Source organism: Hemitrygon akajei, chromosome 2 (assembly GCF_048418815.1).
Source record: "Hemitrygon akajei chromosome 2, sHemAka1.3, whole genome shotgun sequence".
NCBI lineage: Eukaryota > Metazoa > Chordata > Chondrichthyes > Myliobatiformes > Dasyatidae > Hemitrygon > Hemitrygon akajei.
This window is the reverse complement of record NC_133125.1, coordinates 190,879,951-190,904,818: the sequence shown is the minus strand read 5'-3', so window position 1 is coordinate 190,904,818 and position 24,868 is coordinate 190,879,951. Positions and strand designations below refer to the sequence as shown.

The following is a 24,868-nucleotide window of genomic DNA, read 5'->3' as shown; positions in this document are numbered from 1 at the left end:
AGCAGACTTGATGGGCCAGATGGCCTCATTCTGCTCCTATGTCTTATGGAATGGAAAACTGCAAAAAGTGGTGGACACAGCCCAGTCAGTCACAGGCAAAGCCCTCCCACGGATACCTTTACATGGAGCTCCTGCTGGACGGTAAGAGCCTGGACAAAGGGATACATCGATGAAGGACACAGCTTTCCTTTGTAAGTGCTCGGTGGTGGACAGGGCTCTCCCTATGAATGACTGAGCTGAGGTCTTCCCTCCTCCTTTCCAGTCCTGAATAAGGGTCTCGGCCTGACTGTTTATTCACTTCCATGGATGATGCCGGGCCTGCTGAGCTCCTCCAGCATTTTCTGTGTGTGTTGCTCTGGATTTCCAGCCTCTGAAGAATTTCTCGAGTGAAATAAATAAGTTCTGAGCTGGTGTTTAAAAGTGCCAACTGAGTCTGCACCCTTCATAGTTTTAGGTATTGAATTCTACAGTTTGTGACCAAAGTTCAAAAGCTGACTGGACAATTATCTTTTGAAGGAGATTATTTAAATTTAAGAGATCACCCACTGATCCTCTATTTCACTCAGTGTTGATGAAAGTAATGTAGATTCCATTCCTTATGTTTATAATATTGACTGGACTTGATACTCCCCATGGCTCTGGGGGCCAAGTCATTGGGTATATTTAAGGCAGAGGCTCATAGGTTCGTGATTAGTGTCAGCACCAAATGCTATGTGGAGAAGGCAAGATGGGGCTGAGAGGGATAATAAATCAGCTATGATGGAATGGCAGAGCAGACGATGGGCTGAATGGCCTAAATCTGCTCTGATGTCATAAATAAATAAATAAACAGATTCTCAGCCAGCAGAGCGAAAAGTGTGACATTTAAAACAAGCCGGTGCACTGAGGAGGCGACTGCACGAGGGTGGGGAAGAGGGGTGCACACTGAAGGGACGACACGGGGAGAGGAAACTGGGAATGGGGTGCACACTGATTCAATTCAAAGAATTTTTTTAACACCAATCCAACAATATATTATTAGCAACCATCAAAGGGCTGAAATGTCGAAAACCAGAGGGTGTGCACTGAAGGTGAAAAGCAGTAGGTTCACAAGTGATGTGAGGGGCTGAGTATTTTTCACTCAGAGTGGTCGATGCCTGGTGTAGTGGTAGAGGCTTTTAAGAGATGAGTGATAGGCACATGGATGCAAGGGAAATGGAGGGATATGTCTGTGGTGTAGGTAGGAGGGATCCACTTTAGGAAGTTTTAGCTGGCTCGGCACAACATTGTGGGCCGAAGGGCCTGCCCTGTTCTATCAGTAGATGAAACATCACAACAATGCACCTGCTTATCATTGCTGGCCTGAAACCAGGAGAACAGGCAGCAGCTGAGAGATCCACTACAGATTAAAGAGCATCACAGAGCAGCTCTCTCAAAGCGCTGGAGAAACTCAGCAGGCCAGGCTGCATCTATGGAAGTGAATAAGCAGTCACCGTTTCAGGCCGAGACCCTTCTGTAGGACTGGAAAAGAAGATGTCAGAATAAAAAGATGATGGGGGGCAGAGGGGATGGAGGACAAACTAGAAGGTCATAGCTGAAGCCAGCTGGGTGGAAAAGCTAAAGGGCCAGAGAAGAAAGAATTTGATTAGAGGGGAGTGGACCATGGCAGAAAGGGAAGGAGGAGTGAGAAGAGGTAAGAGGCCGAAGTGGGGAATAGACTGGTGTACAGACAGCCGCCACACGGTTCTTGACGCACTGGGGTTAGGGTCCAGTGGCATGGAATTAAAGATGACTGGGAACCCTTCACTGCTACAACCTTTCTCTGCCTTCATTGTGTTGTGATGAATCATCATCTGCTGCCAGTCCAGCGTTGAGGTCTTGGTTGGATCACTCTTTGACTGGAATCTCCCCTGTGGATTACCACCATGGTGATTGTACCAGGAGCTAAGTGCCACAAGGCTAACCTCTCGATGGCATCGCTCTCGGAAGCTCAGGAACTCACGAGGCTCCAACATGACAAGTTGTAGAGAAGGTACACCTATAGGTGATAGCAGCATGAAAACATGGTCTCCAATTGTCTTGAATTTGTCTACTTTCATACTGTGAATATGGGCATGCCAGCGGCTACACTTCATCATGAGCTTGAGGAGATGTTATCAAAGCCTCTGCAAATTCCTACTGGGAGAATATCCTGACTAGGTGCTCGCTGTCTGGTATGGAAGTATTACGCTACAGGATCAGAAAAAGCTGCAGAGACAGAGTCCCTAAGACCGAGGAGCAGAAGTCGGCCATTCGGCCCATCGAGTCTGCTCTGCCATTTAATTATGAGCTGATCCAATCTCCCCTTTAGTCCCATTCCCCCGCCTTCTCACCATAACCGTTGATGCCCTGACTACTCAGATACCTATCAATCTCTGCCTTAAATACACCCAATAACCCGGCCTCCACTGCTGCCCGTGGCAACAAATTCCATGGATTCACCATCCTCTGGCTAAAAAAATGTTTTCACATCTTTGTTCTGAATGGGCGCCCTGCAATCCTCAAGTCATGTCCTCTTGTACTAGACTCCCCCACCATGGGAAACAACTTTGCCACATCCACTCTGTCCATGCCTTTCAACATTCGAAATGTTTCTATGAGGTCCCCCCTCATTCTTCTAAACTCCCAGGAGTACAGTCCAAGAGCGGTCAAACATTTACTTATTTTATCATTAGTCTCCAATACCTCGAAACCTCATCTTAATAATGGACTTGAGCACTTTCCCAACCACTGAGATTAGGCTAACTGGTCTATAATTTCCTTTCTTTTGCCTTTCTCCCTTCTTAAAGAGTGGAATGACATTTGCAGTATTGCAGTCCTCCAGGACTATGCCAGATCAAGTGATTATTGAAAGAATATGACCAATGCATCTGTTGTTTCTTCAACAACCTTTTTCAGGACTCTGGTCCATTTGGACCAAGAGACTTATCCACCTTAAGACCTTTAAGTTTGCCAAGCACATATCTCTTTGTAATAGCAATGGCACTCACTCCTGCTCCCTGACACTCACAAACCTTTCACACTGCTAGTGTCTTCCACAGTGAAGACAGATGCAAAGTACGCATTAGGTTCATCTGCCATTTCTTTGACCTCCATTACTACCTCACCAGCATCATGTTCCAGTGGTCCAGTATCAACTCTCATCTCCCTTTTACTCTTTATGTAAATGATTAAATGTTTAGCATCCTGCTTTATATTATTGACTAATTTGCCCTCATATTTCATCTTTCTCCTCCTTATAGCTTTCTCAGTTGCCTTTTGTTGGAGTTTAAGAGCGTCCCAATTCCCAAAAAGCACCGTTCAGGAAGCAGGCAGTCAGCTGAGATGCCCCTTGAGCTGAATGAGTGTGGTACCTGAATCTGTCCTGCCGCCTGTAATCCTTTGTTGCCTGCTGTGCCGGACTCTCGGTGGCCTGCTCCTCTTTGAAAGTAAGCAGGTGTCGCCGCACGTAGGTGTCATCTTGCTGCTTGTGGACGAGCTCCGTCTTCTTCTCTGTGATACTGGCATGGAGCAGACAAAAGAAACAGTGGTCATCGGAACCGCACACGTCAATCAGCTGCAAATCACTTTCTCCACGCATCATTCACAACCACGAGACAACACCATAAGCACCAGAAAGCACAGGAGCAGAATTAGGCTATTCAGCCCAATGAGTCGCTCTGACATTCCATCATGGCTGATTTATTATCCCTCTCAACCACATTTCCCTGCCTTCTCCCTGTAACCTCTGACAACCATCAACCTCCACTGTAAATATACCCAATGACTTGGCCTCTACAGCTGTCTCTCTCAATGGTCTCCATCTACTTTACAGCCAAAAAGGCTTATGGCACAGAGTGAGGCCAATCGGCCCATCGTACCTGTCTCAGCCAAAGGAAGGATATTGATTCTATAAAGTGATTTCACTGACTGCTACAACACTGTGCTACCATCTTTGGTCTTTGTTACAAATAAGCTTGGTAAGTGAATTTTCAGAACTCCCCCTCACCTCAGGCCTGAACAGTTTATTCCTCATTCTGCCACTGCTGCTGTAGGTTTCCAGACCTCTCAGGTAGGAGATACATTGGCTGGGTCCCTTGAGCATTTTACTTCTATGAGAACTTTAAAAAAAAATCTCAGACCTCCTCATAAAGTAAATTTAACTTTCAGGCTGAGTTGGTGGAAGACAAATACAATGTTAGCATTCATTTCGAGAGGACTAGAATATAAAGGCAAGGATGTATATTTTATAAGACATTGGACTGCACTGGGAGTACAGTAAGCAGTTTTGGGTCCCTTATCCTAAAGGTATGCTGCCATTGGACAGGGTCCAGGGGAGGTTCACGAGAATGATTCTGGGAATGAAAGGATTAACACTTGAGGAGTGTTTGATAAGTCTGGGTCTGTACTCACTGGCATTCACAAGAATGGGGAGGGGGGAATCTCATTGAAACCTATTGCATATTGACAGGCCTAGAGAGAGTAGATGTGGAGAGGATGGGGGGAGCCTTGGACTAGAAGGCACACAGAGAATAGAGAGACGTTAATTTTGAACAGAGGCGAGAAGGAACTTCTTTAGCCTGTGCTGTGGATATATTTGCAGCAGAGGTTGATAAAACAGCTGGGAAATAAAGGTTACAGGGAGAGGGCAGGAGAATGGGGTTGAGAGTTATGAGTCAGCTGTGTTGGAATGGTGGAGCAGACTCAATGGGCTGATGGTCCAATTCTGTTCCTTGTTTTATGGTCTTAAACCTGCCATACTACTGTGTCTACTACCATTTATGCCACAAAATTTGTGAGCAGTAAATGAGAATGCAGAGAACACTTTATCTGGAGTTCAACAGTCGTGAGGTAGTGTTGCAGTTCTACAAAACCCTAGTTAGTCCACACTTGGAACATTGTGCTCTGTTCTGGTCATCTCATTGTAGGAAGGATGTGGAAGCTTTAGAGAGGGTGCCAGGATGCAGCTTGGATTAGAGAGCATGTGTACTGAGGATAGGTTGAGCAAGCTAGGGCTTTTCTCTTTGCAGGAAGGGAGGATGGAGGTGGCTTGACAAGGTTTTGTTTTTAAACACAGAGTGCTGGGTGCATGGAACACGCAACAGGGGTGGTGGTAGAGGCAGATACATCAGGAGCAGGCACATGGATGATCGAAAGTGGTGGGCTCTGCAAGAGAGATCGATCTGACTGACGGTTCGGCCGAATGGCCTGCACTGTGCTGTAATGCTCCATGGTCCCCAATGAGGGGATTATTCATGGGTACTGTTTGGGACATCTGTTATCACGTCTCTCCTCTCTCAGTGATTTCTAAAAGCTTGTGCTCTGTTTGTTCAGGCACGCCACAATCTGTCACCTCTGTTTGGTAGGCAGCGTGACGCGATACACAGTTTAAGAACTGAAGCATAGCTCCCTGTCTCAACACCTGAGGTACTGGCTGCTAACATGCAAATAAATGCTATCTGAAATAACCCTTGCAAAGCTGAAGCAATTTCCAGGTCTGCACTCCAACAGTAGAACTGTTAAATCTTAGAATGTGGAAAAAGGCCATTAGGCTGTTTGTGTCTGTGCTGCTGGCTCTTTGCAGAGTAATCCAGTCAGCCCTGCTCCAGCGCCCTATCCCCCTACAAGCTTGCCGAGAGAATCACTGGGGTCTCCATTCCCCACCTCCGTGACATTTAAACCATAAGACATAGGAGCAGAATTACACCATTTGGCCCATCGAGTCTGCTCTACTATTCCAACTCAAATTCCTGTTTTCTCCCTGTAACCTTTTATGTCCTCACTAATCAAGAACCTATCAACCACGATAACTTGGTCTCCACAGATACACCAGCATCTGGCTAAAGAGATTCTTCCTCATTTCTGCTCTAAATGAACATCCCTCTACTCTGAGGCTGTGCCCTCTGATCGTAGACTCATCACATCCTCTTCACGTCCACTCTATCTCGGCCTTTCAATATTCTATAGGTTTCTTCTAAACTCCAGCGAGTACAGGCCCAGAGCCATCAAACCATCCTCATACATTAACTCTTATCATTTCTGGAATTGTTCTTGTGAATCTTCTCTGGACCACTTCCAGAGAAATTTACCAGGAGTGCTGTGGACAAAGGGCCCAAAGCATCGTTGAGGATCCCTACCACCCATCCCACAGTCTCTCTGACCCACTACCGTCAGGAAGGAGGTACAAAAGTATCAGGACCAGGACTGCCAGACTGGGAAACAGCTTCTTCCCTCAGGCTGTGAGACTGATGAATACCCTGCCATCACTGAGGTCTCATCACTAGGACAGTGAGTTGTTTTACTATTTACCGGTGCTGTGTACAACATGCAGTTTGAATTATATTTCATTAACACTTGTGGTAATATTGTGTTTTATGTGCTGTGTGTGATCTATGTACTGTGGGTGCCATGTGGTCTGGAGGAATGTTGTTTTGTTCGGTTCTTGAACTTTTCATAGAAGAACGGAAATGGGCGCTTGCAGACATCCTTATCGATGCCTTGACACCATTTGCCCTAATTAGTTGAAAGTAAGTTTATTATCAAAGTATATATATGTCACCATATACAATCCGGAGATTCATTAATTAGGTCCATATCCCTCCATCCCTTTCCAATCCTCGTATGTCCCCACACCGTATTGGATCAATTGTGAGAATGTGGCAAGTAAACGTGGCCAATTGATCATACAGTGAATCGACTGGGCGTCCAAAGTGTGAAAGGCCTTTCTTTCTTTGTGTGGGCTTTCGAGTTTGATGTTTTCATTTCAGTAGGCCTGGGTCATTGCTCTTGCACACTGTGGCTTAACGAGACTCAGTAAAAACATTTAATCCTCCTACTCCATTGTCATTCTTGCTCCATGCACACATAACCTGCACCTCATCCCCGATGAAAGCAACGAGGATAGGGCACGTCCTGGTTGCTGGGAGTCCAAGCAGCACCTTTCAAAGATCTCCTCAATGGTGGGGATGCTAGTGCCTCAGACGGAGCTGACTGAACTTACAACGTTCTGCACCTTTTAAGGTATGCATTGCTGCCACAAGCAACTTTGTCTCATGTTCTTAGGGAAAGAAACCATTGACGCTTCAGGTTGTGATCTCACAGGACAATAAATGCAAATCATAACCACCAGATTCAGCAAATGCTGGAAAAACTGAACCACACACACACACACACACACACGGTGCTGGAGGAATAAACGACTTGCTAAGTAAATGCAGCCGCTGATCGGCCATGTCTTTAACCTCCACCACTAGGTGAGAGACTGCTCTAAACCGGAGTTTCACGACGACTTTCTCACCTGGCTGGTCCAAAGGTGAACGCGACGAAGAGAAGGAAGGCCATCACGCAGGCTGCTTTCCGATTACCTGATCCCAGCTTCAGTTCGGTATTCTGAAAAATTGGACATGGAATAATTTGTCAACACAACCACTGTGGTACACCCAGTACACACATGTAAAGCAGAACATTGTTTCTCCAGATAGGATCCAGCACAAAACAAAAATAGAATGATAAAAACACAATAAATATAAACATAGCTTGTTATACAGAGACTGATAGTATGTCCATAAACTGCTTGGGGAAAGGAACTGTTTTTGAGTCTAGTGGTCCTGGTGTGGATGATACGTAGCCTCCCCCCTGATGGGAGAGGGAGGAACAGTCTATGAGCAGGGTGGGCGGGATCCTTCACGAGGTTACAGGCCTTCTTCCTGCACCTTTCAGTATACATGTCCTTGAAGGCAGGTAGGCTGGTGCCAGTGACGCACTGGGCAGTTTTGACTACCTGTTGTAGGGCCTTCCTGTCTGCTACAATGCAGTACAGTGATGCAGCTTGTTAGCCTCCTCAGATAGCAGAGGCCACAATCCACGTCCCTCTACCGTACCGGATGCAGTGATTCAGATTCACTACATGCCATCAGGAGTCTCTCAAAAGCAGAGGTGGAGTTGTTTGCCTCAAGGATCAAATCCTCTTGGTGCACTGTTGTTCCAATTCCAGATACAGTTACCACAATCAGTTGAAACACTGAATCAATTGCACACAGTGATCTCCATTTAACTAATTATGTGACTTCTAAAACCAATTGGCTGCACCAGTGATGATTTGGCGAGTCATATTAAAGGGGTGAATACTTAGGCAATTAATTACTTTGTGTTTTATATTTGTAATTAATGTAGATCACTTTGTGGAGACATGAGTCTTTTTCTGTCCATCAGTGTCAAAAAAAAGCACCAAAAGAAATCCACTGAGATTCAATGCTGTAAAACAAAAAAATGTAGAAACTTCCAAGGGGGTGAAAACTTTTTATAGGCACCGCTCAGTCCACCTCAGGCCAATGTCAAACAGGCTCTAAATGATCTGAGCAATGTTTTTTTTTTCTTTCTCTCTCTGCCCATTATCCATCTCCCTCTGGTGCTCTCCCCCTCCCCCTTTCTTTCTCCCTAGGCCTCCCGTCCCAAGATCCTTTCCCTTCTCCAGCTCTGTATCACTTTCGCCAATCACCTTTCCAGCTCTTAGCTTCATCCCACCCCCTCTGGTCTTCACCTATCTCAGGATGCTGTTTATTGGTAACAACTCAATGTTTAACACCATTATTCCCACAATTCTGATTGACAAATTACAGAACCTGGGCCTCTGTACCTCCCTATGCAATTGGATACTCAACTTTCTAACCGGAAGTACACAATCTGTGCAGATTGGTGAGAGTATCTCCTCTTTGCTGACAACATTGGTGCACCTCAGGGATGTGTGCTTAGGCCACTGCTCTACTCTCTCTATACCCACGACTCATAGCTCAAATACCATCTATAAATTTGCTGACAATACAACCATTGTTGGTAGAATCGCAGATGGCGTACAGGAGTGAGATACGCCAACTAGTGCAGTGGTGTCACAGCAACAACCTGGTGCTCAATGTCAGTAAGATGAAAGAGCTGATTGTGGACTTCAGGAAAGGTAAGATGAGGAAACATGGACCAATCCTCAGAGGGATCAGAATTGGAGAGAGTGAGCAGTTTCAAGTTCCTGGGTGTTAAGATCTCTGTGGATCTAACCTGGTCCCAACATATTGATACAGCTATAAAGGTGACAAGACGGCGGCTATGTTTCATTAGGAGTTTGAAGAGATTTGATTTGTCAACTAGAACACTCGAACTTCTAGTACCTTGGAGAGCATTCTGACAAGCTGCATCACGGTCTGCAACTGGGGAGTGGTGGGGATACTGCACAAGACCCAAACAAGCTATGGAAAGTTGTAAAGTTAGTCAGCTCCATTTTGGGCACTAGCCTCCATAGTATCCAAGACATCTTCAAGGAGTGGTGCCTCAGAAAGGCGACGACCGTTATTAAGGACCCCCATCACCCAGGGCATGCCCTTTTCTCACTGTTACCATCAGGTAGGAGGTACAGAAGCCTGAAGGCACACACTCAGCAATTCAGGAACAGCTTCTTCCCCTCTGCTGTTCAATTCCTAAATGGATAATGAACCCATGAACACAACCTCACATTTTTAAAATATATGTTATTTCTGTTTTTGCACTATTTTTAACATATATATGCTTACTGTAACTGATTTATATTTTCCTTTCTATATTACCATGTATTGCATTGAACAGCTGCTGCTGAGTTAACCAATGTCACCGCACATGCTGGTGATAATAAACCTGATTCTGGTTCTTCTGACGGGAGAGGGTTCTATCAGAGAGGGTAGGGGGTAGTACTGGGTATGTGTCTGGACCCTGCTAACCCAGACATCTGGTTTCTCCCTGCTCGGCACCAAGCACGGTGGTACCTGCAGAAACTGCACGGAGCTGCTACAGTAGCTGAGTGCACACATGAACCTTTTCTTGTCTGGCTGGCGTTCTCTTCTATGATTTACTGACACTGTACTCACAGGGTCGATGTAGTGACCTAATTCTGCTGTGTCTTGTGGTCCCAGTGCAGACAGGCTATTCAGCCCCAGAACTCCATGCTGGTGTGTCTGGTCTAAATCTGACTCCTCTCAGGCCTTCCCATGATATTAGTCCCAAAAATACATCCTCTTTCCCATTTAACAGTAGAACATTTTCAACCTGTGTGTGTGGGTGTGTACTTGGCTGAATCAGGTGATCACCTGGAGTTGCCAAGATGTAGTTATCTTTCAATCTTTAGTGAAAGCTGTATTTGTCAGGGTGAAATGTGTCAATACAGAAAAGGTTCACCAGATTCATACCTGGGATGGCAGGACTTTCGTATGAAGAAAGACTGGATCGACTAGGCTTACACTCACTGGAATTTAGAAGATTGAGGGGGGATCTTATTGAAACGTATAAAATTCTAAAGGGATTGGACAGGCTAGATGCAGGAAGATTGTTTCCGATGTTGGGGAAGTCCAGAACGAGGGGTCACTGTTTAAGGATAAAGGGGAAGCCTTTTAGGACCGAGATGAGGAAAAACTTCTTCACACAGAGAGTGGTGAATCTGTGGAATTCTCTGCCACAGGAAACCGTTGAGGCCGGTTCATTGGCTATATTGAAGAGGAAGTTAGATATGGCCCTTGTGGCTAAAGGGACCAGGGGGTATGGAGAGAAAGCAGGTACAGGGTTCTGCGTTGGATGATCAGCCATGATCATACTGAATGGCGGTGCAGGCTCGAAGGGCCGAATGGCCTACTCCTGCACCTATTTTCTATGTTTCTATTTATGCTAAGGAGCAGAACAGTCCGAGGATGTGCTGGGGCAACCTGTGACTAGAACATAGAACACAGGAAACCTACAGCACAATATGGCCCTTCGGCCCACAATGCTGTGCCAAACATGTTCTTACTTTAGAAATTACCTAGGGTTACCTACAGCCCTCTGTTTTTCTAAGCTCAATGTACCTATCCACGAGTCTCTTAAAAGACCCAACTGTATCCATAAAACTTCAAGATACAGGAGCAGAATCAGGCCATTTGGCCCATTGAGCCTGGTCCAGCATTCCATTCTGGCTGATTTATTATTTATAAATTGGGAAAATGAGAAGAAAGGGGGGCATCAGGGGAGGTGATTTATCTATCCTCCCTCTCAACCCCATTCTTCTGCTTTCTCTCTGTAACCTTTGACACCTTGTATAATCCAGAACCTATCAATCTCTGCACTAAATATACTCAATAACTTGGCCTCCAAAACTGTCTGTGGCAATGAATTCCAAAGATTCACCACCCTCTGGTGCTCTGTTCTAAAGGGTCGTCTCTCTAATCTGAATCCACAATTTACTGACCCTGACCCGTACGCGGGAGGAAACCATGCCACCTCTGCCATTCACTCCAATGAGAGAGTCCACAACCTCCCAGCCTTCGAGAGAAACAGAATTCCCAACTGGATTAATCATTGCAAACACGAGGAAATCTGCAGATGCTGGAAACTCAAGCAACACACACACAGGCCAGGCAGCATCTATCTCCTATCATTTTGGGTCCCCTCTACCACTTTCAAATCTCTTACTATCTCTTTTTTCCGTTAGTCCTGATGAAGGGTCTCGACCCAAAACGTCGACTGTACTTCTTCCTACAGATGCTGCCTGGCCTGCTGCGCTCCACCAGCATTTTGTGTGTGTTGCTTGGATTAATCATTGACTGCTTTTTCTGTGGAGTGTTAACACTCAAATGGAAGCAACTTCATCAGTGGGGTACCCACCCCACCTCGTCTCCCACAAAGTAGCCACATCATCAGTCTTTTCCCAGGGTTACAATTCAGTTCTATCACCCGTGCACCTTTCTGCACTCCCAGTATCCTCACTCCATGGAACTGCATTTGCATAAAACACTAAAGATTGAAAGATAACTACATTCTTGGCAACTCCAGATGATCACGTGATTCAGCTATGTACACACCCACACACACAGGTTAGAAATGTTCTACTGTTAATGTGCCTCCTGCATTGGATAACTTCACTCACCTCAACACTGAACCAATTCTACAACCCCTAGACTCACTTTCAAGAACTCATGTTCTCAGTATTATTTATAATTAAAAAAATACTTGCAGGCTTTGTCTTCCTTTGCACTTTGGCTGTTTGTCAATCTTTGTGTGTAGTTTTACACTGATCCAATTGTGCTGCTGTGTTTATTAAGTGACAGAACGGAGTTTGCCTTCCAGCCCATTAAGCCACCCCACCCGATTTAACCCTAGTCTAATCACAGCACAATTTACAATGACCTACGAACCCGTACATCTTTGGACTGTGGGAGGAAACTGGAGCACTCGGAGGAAACCGCGTATTCCAGGGGAGGATGTACAGACTCCTTGCAGAGGATGCTGGTGTTGAATGCTGAACTCAGGTGCCCCGAGCGTAATAGCGTCAGGCTAACAGCGATGATATTGCGGTGCTCCAGAGGACAAAGCTCAAGATAGAATATGGTGACCTGTATACGCCTGGATAATAAATTCACAACTTCTGGCACTTTGGGCAGCATTGTTTTTGCCGTTTCCACGAGGCCGGGTTGCTGGCTCAATGCTCAACCCAGCACGGATGGAAAGTGTGCACGGGGCCAGTGGGATTCAAAACTGGGACCACTCGCCTCAAAGTCCAGTGCTGATAACACTACGCCACCAGCCGGCTTTGATAATGAATTTATTTGGAGAACCACCTAAGATTCTGTGTGCGCTTGGAAAGGTAGGTGCTGAGACTCTGGTGAGGGATGTCTGGAACAATCCGAGAGCATCAGGTGAGTCAAACATTATGGTGAAACAGAGAGAGAGAGAGAGAGAGAGGCAGACAGACAGAGAGAGATTGAGGGTGACAGTGAGAGTGAGAGTGTGTGTGAATATTGCTTGGGTCTTTGCTGTTTTATCATTGCACGTCATATGTGGTTCAGCTGAACACAGTAGGCATGCTGTGTTGGTGCTGGAATGCGTGGTGAGGGGATACTCTCAACCACATGCTAGGGCTGGCTGTGAACATTATGCATTTCACTGTATGTTTCCGTATACGTGTGATAAATAAAACGTGAACCTGAATCCATCCTACCACCCAGGGCATCTTGAAAAGGTGTTACCTCAAGAAGGTAGCATCCAGCATTAAGGACCCTCACAGCCTGAGACATGTCGTCTTCTCATTACCACCATCAGGGAGGAGGTACAGGAGCCTGAACACACACACTCAATGTTTTAGGAACAACTTCTTTCCCTCCGCCATCAGATTCCGGAACAGTCCATGAACCTTATTAGTTCCTTTTCAGTACTGTTTAGCTTTATATTTCTTATTATAACCTATTGTAATTTTTATGTATTGCAATGTACTGCTGCCACAAGACAACAAGTTTCATGACCCAAGGAGCAGTTAACGTTTCGGGCCGAGACCCGGAATCTAAGGGGAAAGCACTATGGGTAGTAGATGAAGGCAGAATCATGAGAGCGATGATAGGCAGCTGGAAGAGGAGGCAGAGTGAAAGTGGGATGGGGGAAGGGAGAGGGAGGGAATTACAGGAAGTTGGAGAATTCGATGTTCCTACCAAGGGGCTGGAGTCTATCCAGACGGTATATGAGTGTTGTTCCTCTAACCGAATTTTGGCCTCATCACGGCAGTAGAGGAGGCCATGTATGGACATATCCGAATGGGAATGTGAAGGAGAGTTGAAGTGAGTGGCAACCGGGAGATCCTGTCTTTGTGGCAGACGAAGTGTAGGTGCTTGACGAAGCGATCCCCCAATCTGCGTCAGGTCTCACCGATGTAGAGGAGGCCACACCGGAAGCACCGGATGCAACAGATTACCCCAACAGACTCACAAGTGAAGTGTTGCCTCACCTGGAAGGACTACTTGGGGCCCTGAAAGATGGTAAGAGAGGAGGTGTGGGGACAGGTGTAGCACTTACGCTTGCAGGGATAAGTGCCCAGTGGGAGATTTGCTTTCCCCTTAGATTCCTTCTTCACCTCTCCGGCCTATCCCCTCCCTGCTTCCCCTCCCCCACCCCTTGATCTTTCCTCTGATTGGTTTTTCACCTGACACATTCCACCCTCCCCCCACGTTCTTTATAGGGCCCCTGCCCCCTCCTTCTTCAGTCCTGACGAAGGGTCTCAGCCTGAAACGTTGACTACTCATTTCAACGGATGCTGCCTGACTTGCTGAGTTCATCCAGCTTTTTTGTACATCTTGATTTGACCACAGCATCTGCAGTGTACTTTGTGTTTACCTGTGATAATAAACCTGACTCTGAAATGGAATTAGGTATAATAACATCAGCATGTCGAGAAATCAGATGGCAGAGGGGAAGAAGCTGTTCTTGAATTGTTGAGTGAGTGCTTTCAGGCTCCTGTCCCCCCTCCCCAGGACTGAGTGGGCAAATCCATGGAGACTGTACATTCTTTCATCACAAATAGTTGGGAAATCCCAAGTGGGAGACTGGGGCAGGAGGAGTGGAAGAGTTTAATCACGAGGTGCCAGGAGTTTAATGACCTGGAGAGGAAAGAGGGAGGAGGCGCAGTTCGAAACAGCAGATCAGGAGCCATTACACCCTCTGCTGGCTGGTTAGTCAATGACCATGAGCTTCATGTAAACGCGAGTAACTCTGTACCCACCCGGATGAGATTCCCACAGCCAGGAATCACACAAGGGATTCTGCAGATGCTGGAAATCCTGAGGAACAGGACTTCTGAATCCACAATCACCACACAGAACACCGCCACAACCATCGACCAAGGGACTGAATTACAAGGGTGAAGAGGAAGTGAGACAGCTTTGATCAAGTACTTGCAGTGGTGGTTCAGTGGCAGTGCACTGCGGGAGGCCCAGGTTCCTTTCACAGTCAGCGCACTTCCGGCGACTCAGTGGCACAGCAGCTAGTGTAAAACTATTACAGCAACAGTGACCAGGGTTCAATTCCTGCCTCTGTGGACGGCCTCTCTCTCTCTGCACTTCAGTTCAGAATGCTGGGCGGCACAGGGTCACTGGGCTGGAAGGGTCTGTTACTGCGCTGGATGCACAGCTCAGCAGAAAAATGGCAGAAAAAGTTCAAAAAATGTGAAGCAAAACACAGGGAATTGTGGATAACATTACAGCCAGGATGTGGGGTACAAATTATAATGGGAGACAGAAAGGGCATATAAAAAGGGCAATGCTATGATAGGGAATTTCAGTGTGCAGGAAAATTGGGAAAATCAGGTTAGTGCTGGATCCCAAGAGAGGGAATGTGTAGAATACCTATCAGATGACTTTTTAAGAGCAGCTTGTAGTTGAGCTCACAAGAGGAAAGGTAATTCTAGATCGAGTGTTGTGCAGTGAACTAGATTTGAATAGAAATTTGAAGGAACCCTCAGGAGAGACAGAACATAATATGACAGAATTCACCCTACAGGTTTGTAGGAGAAGCCAAAGTTGAACTATAAGTAAAGGGAATTACGAAGGTACGAGACAGGAACTGGCCAAAATTGATCGGAAGGTGACACTAGTAGGGATGACGACAGAACAGCAATGGCTGGAGTTTCTGGGGGTAATTCGAAAGATGCAGCATAGATGCACCCCAAAGATGAAGACATTTTAAGGGAAGAATGATGCAACTGTGGCTGACAAAGGAATCAACAGGCAGCGTTAAATCAAAAGAGACGGCATATAAAACAGCAAAAAATAGCTGGAAGTTAAAGGATTGGGAAGCTTTTACAAACTGGCAGATGGAAACTGAAAAAGCCATAAGGAGATAAACAATGAAATATGCTAGCCAACAATATAAAAGTTTTTTTCAGATATATAAAGAGAAAGAGAAAGGCAAGAGTGGATATCGGAGCGCTGGAAAATGATCCTGAAGAGGTAGTAATGGGTGACCAAGAAATGGCAGATGAACTTAATATGTATTTTGCATCACTCTTCACTGTGGAAAGCACTAGCAATATGCCAGAAATTTGAGAGTGTCAGAGGGAAGAAGTGAGTGCCATTGCTATTACTTAGGAGAAGGTACTTAGAAAGTTGAGAGGTCTGAACGTGGATAAGTCACCTGGGACAGATGGACGATACCCCACGGTTTTGAAAGAGGCTGTTATGGAGGCATTTCAAGAATCACTAGATTCTGGAATAGTTGTTGAGGACTGAAAAGTTGCAAATGTCACTCCATTCCTTAAGGGAGGTAAGGTAGATGAAAGCAAATTAGCCTGACTTCAGTGGGAAGATGTTGGAGTCCATTATTAAGGAGGAGGTTTTGGGGTACTTGGAGGGACATGGCAAAATAGGCCAAAATCAGCAAGCTGTCCTTCAGATTTGTCTGACAAATCTGTTGGAATTCTTTGAGGAATTAACAGGCAGGATAGACAAAGCAGAGTCAGTGGATGTAGTTTACTTGGACTTTCAGAAGGCCTTTGACAAGGTGCTGTATATGAGGTTGCTTAACATGGTATTAAAGGAACGACACCAGCATGGATAGAGGACTGGCTGAATGGCAGGAGGCAGAGAGTGGGAATAATGGGAGTCTTTTCTGGTTGGCTGCCGGTTACTAGTTACGTTCCGCAGGGGTAGGTGTTTTCACGTTATATGTCAACGATTTGGATGATGGAATTGGTGGCTTTGTGGCCAAGTTTGCAGATGAGAGAGATGGAGGGGCAGGTAGTGTTGAGGAAGCAGGGAGACAGATTGGGAGATTAGGCAAGTAATTGGTATATAGTGTAGCAAATTGTATGGTCATGCACTTTGGTAGAGAAAATAAAGGCATTGACTATATTCTAAACACGAAGAAAATTTTTAAAAAAATCAGAGGTGCAAAGGGTTTGTGAGTCTTCATGCAGGATTCCTTAAAGGTTAACTTGCAGGTCAAGTTGGTGGTATGGAAAGGATCAAGAACTTTTTAAAAGCTATTATTAATGCTTTTTGAGATAGTGATTTAGATGCATATCATATTTTTTACTGAGTTAAGTATTGTATGTAATTAGTTTTGCTACAACAAGTGTATGGGACATTGGAAAAAAAAGTTGAATTTCCCCATGGGGATGAATAAAGTATCTATCTATCTATCTATCTATCTAAAAGCAAAGATGTAATGCTGAGGCTTCCTAAGACTTTGGTTAGACTGCATTTGGAGTATTGAGAGTAGTTTTGGGCCCCTTATTTAAGAAAGGATGCTTTGGCATTGGAGAAGGTCCAGAGGATGTTCAAGAGAATAATGAAATGGTTAACTTATGAAAAGCACTTGATGGCTCTGGGCCTGCACTCAGTGGAGTTTATAAGAAGGTGGGGGGGGGGGTGGAATCTCAATGAGACATATTGAATATTGAATGGCCCAGATAGAGTGGACATGGAGAGGACGTTTTCTATAGTGGGGGTGTCTAGGACCAGAGGACACAGCCTCAGAATAGAGGGATAAACATTTACAATGGAGATGAGAAATTTCTTAACTAGAGGGTGGTAAGTATGTGGAATTTATTGCCACAGATGGCTGTTGTTGATGGCTGTTTATTGCCACAGATGGCCAAGTCGTTGGGTATATTCAAAGTGGAGTTTGACAGGTTCCTGGCTGGTAAGGGTGTCAAAGGTTACAGGGAAAAGACAGGAGAAAGGTTCTGAGACGGTTAATAAATCATCCATAATGGAACGGCAGAACTGACTTGATGAGCTGAATGGCCTAATTCTGCTCCTGTGTTTTATGATCTCTTATGGCCTTAACACCAAAACACCGATATGAATTAAGACTTGGTTATCAGTCATAATGCAAAGAGGAGAAGACTGCAGCGAACAGCGGCTGGTGCTCACCGGTGTCTGTGGGTGGGATCGGGTATCAAATACCACATTTCCAAGTTTGCTGATTATGCAAGTCCGGGGTAGAATTGTGGAGAGAGGAGGATATGAGGAGAAATAGACAAGTGGACTGGGTTATTGGGGGGGGGGGGGGGGGGGTGGAGACTTGGCCCATGGAACATAATGTGGAAAAAGGCGAGGAGGCTCAGTTTGGTGAATGTGAGAGGGAAGCTGTCTGTCCTTAACATGGTGAGAGAGAGTGGATAACACTCATGTTCAAAGGGGGATGAACGAAACATGTTACATTGGCCTTCAGTTATGGGTCTGTACGTTCTTGTCGTGGCTGTGTGAGTTTCCACGTTCCACAGACACACAGGTTGGTAGGTAGATGGGTCACATGGGTGTAATTGGGCGGCGCGGGCTCATTGGGTGGGAGGGCCTGAACCATACTGTACTTTCTGTCCGTAACCATCTGTTCATGGGGCATTCACACTTCCAGTGAATTCTCAATTCAATTCTTCACTTGGTTTAATTCCCCTTGTGTGATTTCTTGAGACGCAGCGCCGCTAGTTGCCTCTCTTTCCCAGCATGCACAGGGAAGACTCCCATCATTATTTCTGGAAGTGAAGTCAAACAGCACAAGGTGCCCAACAACCTCCACCAGAAGTCAAAGTAACAGTTCCACTGACAAATCAGGAAATGTTTGACTGCTTGCCACGATGATATCTATGTTCACAACGAGAAAAAAACACTTGGAGGTACTTGAGGGCTCCGGAAAACCCAGGCATTCATACAGGGACCTGGTAGCCTTACAGTCCCTCGGCAATAACTTCTACCCTACGTACACTTTACACGAGGAGTACCTCAAAAACCTCTGCAGCCTAGGGAAGACTCTGCCAGCTCCCTCCCAACACTCATTCCTTGCTAACACTCCCCTGAAATGGAAAGTGTGCCAGTTGTATTTTTGGCACAGCCACTTAAAACGAGGGTGGAGAGTCTGTGGAATTCAGATTGCGTGTGCTTTTCTCACTACTGCGTTACACAGTTAGGTTATTAGTGATGAAAGGTCTTGGCCCGAGAAGTCGACTATTTATTCCCCTCCATAGATGCTGCCTGAGCTACTGAGTTTCTCCAGGTATGGGCGGGTGGGGGGTGTGTGCATGTGTTTCTTCAGTGGAACAGAGGACAAGCGGAGAAGCAGAACTTACAGTTTTTGGCTCAAACCTCACCTCTGAAACAATGCTGTCGAGCTTCTTCTTGAGCAGTGTGTTCTCGCGCTTGAGCTTCTCGTTCTCGCTGAGTGCCTCACGCAGCTTGCTCTCCAGACCCTGCAGGTACTCCTTCTTCTTCTTGCGAGACTGGAAGGCCGACTCCCGGTTCTTGATCATCCTCTGCTGACGTTTCAGCAGCTTTATCTGTGGAGAGGAAGCAACGCATGGACGACGGAGTCAAGCCCACCAGCCCGAGACAGTGCTGGCGAGACGTGATGTTTTGTGGGCAACTAACAAAACTACAAACTATTCTAATAAATGTACTTTTTCTGCACCATGATCACTGCAATCCACAGCCTGTAAATTCCCTCTGGGAGTTGTGCTTTTGAACCATCTGTATGATCTGCTGTTTTTGTGATATCCTGAAGGATTTGGTGAACTCTCGAGAGCAGGTTCCCACCTGCTTCAATAAGGTAAGAATTATACCAGTTCCCAAGAAGAGTAGTGTGAGCTGCTTTAATGATTATCGTCCAGCAGCGCTCACATCTATGGTAATGATCTTTCAAGAATCACTAGATTCTGGAATGGTCCCGGAGAATTGGAAAACTGCAAATGTCACTCCACTCTACAAGAAGGGAGAGAGTCAGAAGAAAGGAACCTACAGGCCAGTTAGTCTGACCTCAGTGGTTGGGAAGATGTTGGAGATGATTAAGGATGAGGTCTCAGGGTACTTGGAAGCACGTGATAAAATAGGTTCTAGTCAGCATGGCCTATTTTAAATCTGTTGGAATTCTTTGAAGAAATAACAAGTAGGATAGACAAAGGAGAATAGGTTGATGCTGCGTACTTAGATTTTCAGAAGGCCTTTGACAAGATGTCACACGAGGCAGCTTCACAAGCTACCAGCCCATGGTATTCCAGGAAAGATTCCAGCATGGAGAAAGCAGTGGCTGACTGGCAGAAGGCAAAGAGTGGGAATAAAGGGAGCCTTTTTTGGCTGGCTGCCAGTGACTAGTGGTGTTCCACAGGGGTCTGTGTTGGGACCACTTCTTTTAACATTGTATGTCAATTATTTGGAGGATGGAATTGATGGCTTTGTTAAAAAGTTGGCAGACAATATGAAGATAGGTGGAGGGGCAGGTATTTTTGAGAAAGTAGAGAAGCCACAGAAGGACTTAGACAGATTACAAGAACGGGCAAAGAAATGGCATATGGAATACAGTGTCCTGAAGTGTATGGTCATGCACTTCGGTAAAAGAAATGAAATAGTTGACATTTTCTAAATGGAGAGAAAATACAAAAAACTGAGGGTCAAAGAGACTTGGGAGTCCTTGTGCAGAAATCTCTAAACGTTAACTTGCAGGTTGAGTCTATGGTGAGGAAGGCAGATGTAATGTTAGCATTCACTTCAAAAGGACTAAAACATAAAAGCGAAGGATGAAGTGTTGAAACTTCATAAAGCACTGGTGAGACCTCACTTGGAGTATTGTGAGCAGGTTTGGTCCTTTTATCTTAGAAAGGATGAGCTGAAACTGGAGTGTGTTCAAAGGAGATTCATGAGAATGATTCCAGGATTGAATGGCTTGTCATATGAAGAGCATTTGATGGCTCTGGGCCTGTATTCACTAGAATTCTGAAGAATGAAAGAGGGTCTCATTAAATCATATTGAATATTGAAAAGCCTTGATAGAGTGGATGTGGAGAGGATGCTTCCTATAGTGGGGGAGTCTAGGACCAGAGGACACAGATAGAGTGGATGTGGAGGGGATGTTTCCTATAGTGGGGGAGTCTAGGACCAGAGGACACAGATAGAGTGGATGTGGAGAGGATGTTTCCTATAGTGGGGGAGTCTAGGACCAGAGGACACAGATAGAGTGGATGTGGAGGGGATGTTTCCTATAGTGGGGGAGTCTAGGACCAGAGGACACAGATAGAGTGGATGCTTCTGATGGTGGGAGATTCTAGGACCAGAGGACACAGATAGATTGGATGTGGAGAGGATGCTTCCGATGGTGGGAGAGTCTAAGACCAGAGGACACAGATAAGAGTGGATGTGGAGAGGATGCTTCCGATGGTGGGAGAGTCTAAGACCAGAGGACACAGATAAGAGTGGATGTGGAGAGGATGTTTCTGAAGGTGGGGGAGTCTCAGACCAGAGAACACAGATAGAGTGGATGTGGAGAGGATGTTTCCGATGGTGGGAGAGTCTCAGACCAGAGGACACAGCCTCAGGGATAGAAGGGTGTCTTTTAGAATGGAGATGAGGAGGAATTTCTTTAGGCAGACAGTGTTAAATCTGTGGAACTCTTTGCCACAGGCAGCTGTGGAGGACTTTATGCACATTTAAGGCAGATTTTTGATAGGTCAGGACATGAAGGGATACGGGGAGAAGGCAGGAGATTGGGGCTGAGAGGACGAAACAGCGGAGCAGACTCAATGGGCCTATATTTTATGGTCTTATAGAAATGCTTTGAGAGGTTGCTCATGGCTAGAATCAACTCCTGCCTCAGCAAGGACCTTGACCCACTGCAACTTGCCTATTGCCACAATAGGTCTAAAGCAGCCACAATCTCAATGGCTCTTCACGTGGCCCTAGATCACCTGGACAATACAAACACCTGTGTCAGGATGCTGTTCATTCCCAAAGTCTTGATCGAAAAGCTACAGAACCTGGGCCTCTGTACTTCCCTCTGCAATTGGATCCCTAGCCAGGAGACCACCATCTATGCGGATTGGTAATAACATCTCCTCCTCGCTGACAATCAACACTGGCGCACCTCAGGGACGTGTGCTTAGCCCACTGCTCTGCTCTCTGTATATCCATGACTATGTGGCTAGTCAGAGCTCAAATGCCATCTATAAATTTGCTGAAGACACAACCATTGTTGGCAGAATCTCAGATGGAGATGAGAGGGTGTACAGGAGCAAGATCTACCAGCTAGTTGAGTGGTGTCGTAGTACAACCCTGCACTCAGCATCAGTTAGACCAAAGAGCTGATTGTGAACTTCAGAAAGGGTAAGATGAGGGAACACAAACTGATCTTCAGGGGGATCAGAAGTGGAGAAGGTGAGCAATTTCAAGTCCTTGGGTGTCAATATCTCTGATGATCTAACTTGGTCCCAAAGTATCGATGCAGCCACAGAAAAGGCAAGACCGCAGCTATATTTCATTAGGAGTTTGAGGATATTTGGTTTGCCACCTAAAACACTTGAAAACTTCTACAGATGTACTGTGGAGAACATTTTGACAGGCTGCATCACCATCTGGTATGGTGTGGGGCACTGCATAGGATCGAAAGAAGCTACAGAAGGTTGTAAAATTCGTCAGCTCCATCATGGGTTCATAGTGTTCAAGACATCTTCAAGGAGCAGTGCCTCAGACAGGCAGTGTCTGGAAGGAGGTACAGGAGTCTGAAGGCACACACTGAGCTACTCAGGAACAACCTCTCCCCCTCTGCCATCTGATTTCCAAATGGACACTGAACCCATGAACGCTACTGCACTTTTTAAATTATTTCTGTTTTTGCACTATTTTTAATTTAACTATGTAATATACAGTTGCAAGAAAAGGTTTGTGAATCCTTTGCAATTACCTAGTTTACTCCATTAATTACTCATATAGTCTGATCTTCATTTAAGTCACAATAATAGACAAACAATCTGCCAAAACTAACACAAACAATTGTATTTCCTCTCATCAATACTGAGTGCACCATTTAAACAATCACAGTCTAGGTTCAAAAGAGTATGTGAACCTCTGGGGTAATGCCTTCTATAAAAGCTATTTGGAATCAGGAAATCCAATCAATGAGATGAGATGAATGAAGTTGTGGGTTGTAGAGGTGCCTGACCTATAAAACAGACAAACAAAGTTAGGTTACTGACAGAGCCTGCTCTTCTCAAGAGAGATCTGTTTATGTGCATCGTGCCTCGATCAAAACAACTTTCAGAAGAAGAATTGTAGAGATGCATGAAGATGGAAAAGGCTAGAAAAGCATTTCTAAAGACCCGAGTGTTCATCAGTCCAAGGTGAGAGAAACTGTCTCCAAATGGAGGAAACTCAGTACTGTTGCTACTCTCCCTGGGGATGGGCATCCTGCAAAGATCACATCAAGAGCTCAACGTGCAATGCTGAAGGAGGTGAAAAAGAACTCAAGGGGAACAGCAAAAGACCTGCAGAAATCTCTAGAACTTGCTAAAGTCTCTGTCCATGTGTCCACTATAAGCAAAACAATGAACAAGAATGGTGTTTGTTGAAGGACACCATGGAGGAAACCATTGCTCTCCAAAAGAAAACCTTACTGCACATCTCAAGCTTGTAAAAGTCCACCCGGATGTTCTACAACACTTCTGGGACAATGTCCCGTGGACAGATGAAACAAAAGTAGAACTTTCTGACAGAAATGCACACTAATATGTTTGGAGGAAAAAAGGGTACAGCACACCAACACCAAAACCTCATCCCACTGTGAAGCTTGGTGGGAGGAGCATCATGGTTTGGGGCTGCTTTGTTGCCTCAGGACCTGGACAGCTTAAACAACGGGCATCCTGTTGCACTCACCTCAATAATAAGCAAATGCTTTTATGGGGCTGGTCAAAGATTACATCTGCAGCTTGCTACCATCCAAACTGGACCCCCTACAATCCGCCTATCGGCACAACTGATTGACAGACGATGCAACAGCCACAGCTCTACATACTGTCCTTAAACATCTGGAGAAGAAGGATGCCTATGTGAGAATGCTGTTCTTGGACTGCAGTCCAGCATTCAACACCATAGTTCCTTCCAGGCTCAACAAGAAGCTCAGAGACCTCGGCCTTGTGCAGCTGGATCCTGGACTTCCTGTCAGATCGCTGGCAGATGGTAAGAGTGGGCTCCCTCACCTCCAACCCTCTGACTATCAACACAGGAGCCCCCTCAGGGCTGTGTACTAAGGCCCCTCCTTTACTCTCTGTATATCCATGACTGTGACTGTGTTTACTCTCTGTATATCCACAACTCTAATCTGCTAATTAAATTTGCTGACAACACTACATTGATTGGCCTAATCTCAAACAATAACAAGGTGGCCTACAGGGAAGAAGTCATCTCTCTGACATAGTGGTGTCAAGAAAACAACCTCTCCCTCAATGTCTCAAAAACAAAGGAGCTGGTTGTGGATTACAGGATGAATGGAGACAGGCTAACCCCTATTGACATCAATGGATCTGGGGTTGAGAGGGTGAACAGCTTTAAGTTCCTCGGCATCCACATCACCAAGGACCTCATGTGGTCTGTACACACCAGCTGTGTGGTGAAAAAGGCACAACAGCACCTCTTTCATCTTAGATGGTTGAGGAAGTTTGGTATGGGCCTCCATATCCTAAGAACTTTCTATAGGGGCACAATGGAGAGCATCCTGACTGGCTGCATCACTGCCTGGTATGGGAACTGTACTTCTCTTAATCACAGGATTCTGCACAGAGTGGTGCGGACAGCCCTGTTGTGAACTTCCCATGATTAAGGACATTTATAAAGAGCCCAAAGGATCATTGGTGACCCGAGTCACCCCAACCACAAACCACTCCAGCTGCTACCATCCGGGAAACTGCAGCATAAAAGCCAGGACCAACAGACTCCGGGACAGCTCCTTCCACCAAGCCATCAGACTGATTAACTCACGCTGATTTGAATGTATTTCTATTCTATGTTACATTGGCTGTTCTATTTATTATAAATTACTATGATTGCACATAACACATTTAGACAGAGACATAATGTAAAGATGTAAGAAATAAAGTCAATTCAATTCAATTGTTTAGGGAACAATGAATTCTAAATTGTATCAAGGCAGTTTACAGGAGAATGACAGGGTAATGGTCTGTGACCTGACGCTTATAAAAGTTGGATGATGCAACAAGACAATGATCTGAAAGACAAGAGTAAATCAACAACAGAACGGCTTAAAAAGAAGGAAATTAGTGTCTTGGAACGGCCAAGTCAGAGTCCAGACC

General features: G+C 45.5%; 1 protein-coding gene across 2 annotated transcripts in view; it reads right to left on the bottom strand.

Moving 5' to 3' along the window:
• The window catches only part of atf6b (activating transcription factor 6 beta), a 98,145-nt gene that overhangs the window by 32,350 nt on the left and 40,927 nt on the right, over positions 1-24,868 (bottom strand). For both annotated transcript variants that reach the window (XM_073033830.1, XM_073033839.1), the window contains exons 8-10: positions 18,893-19,078; positions 7,295-7,386; positions 3,372-3,518 (exon numbers count right to left, since the gene is read on the bottom strand). In XM_073033830.1, the coding sequence (XP_072889931.1) occupies positions 3,372-3,518; positions 7,295-7,386; positions 18,893-19,078 (425 nt within the window). The remainder of the gene's footprint in view (positions 1-3,371; positions 3,519-7,294; positions 7,387-18,892; positions 19,079-24,868) is intronic.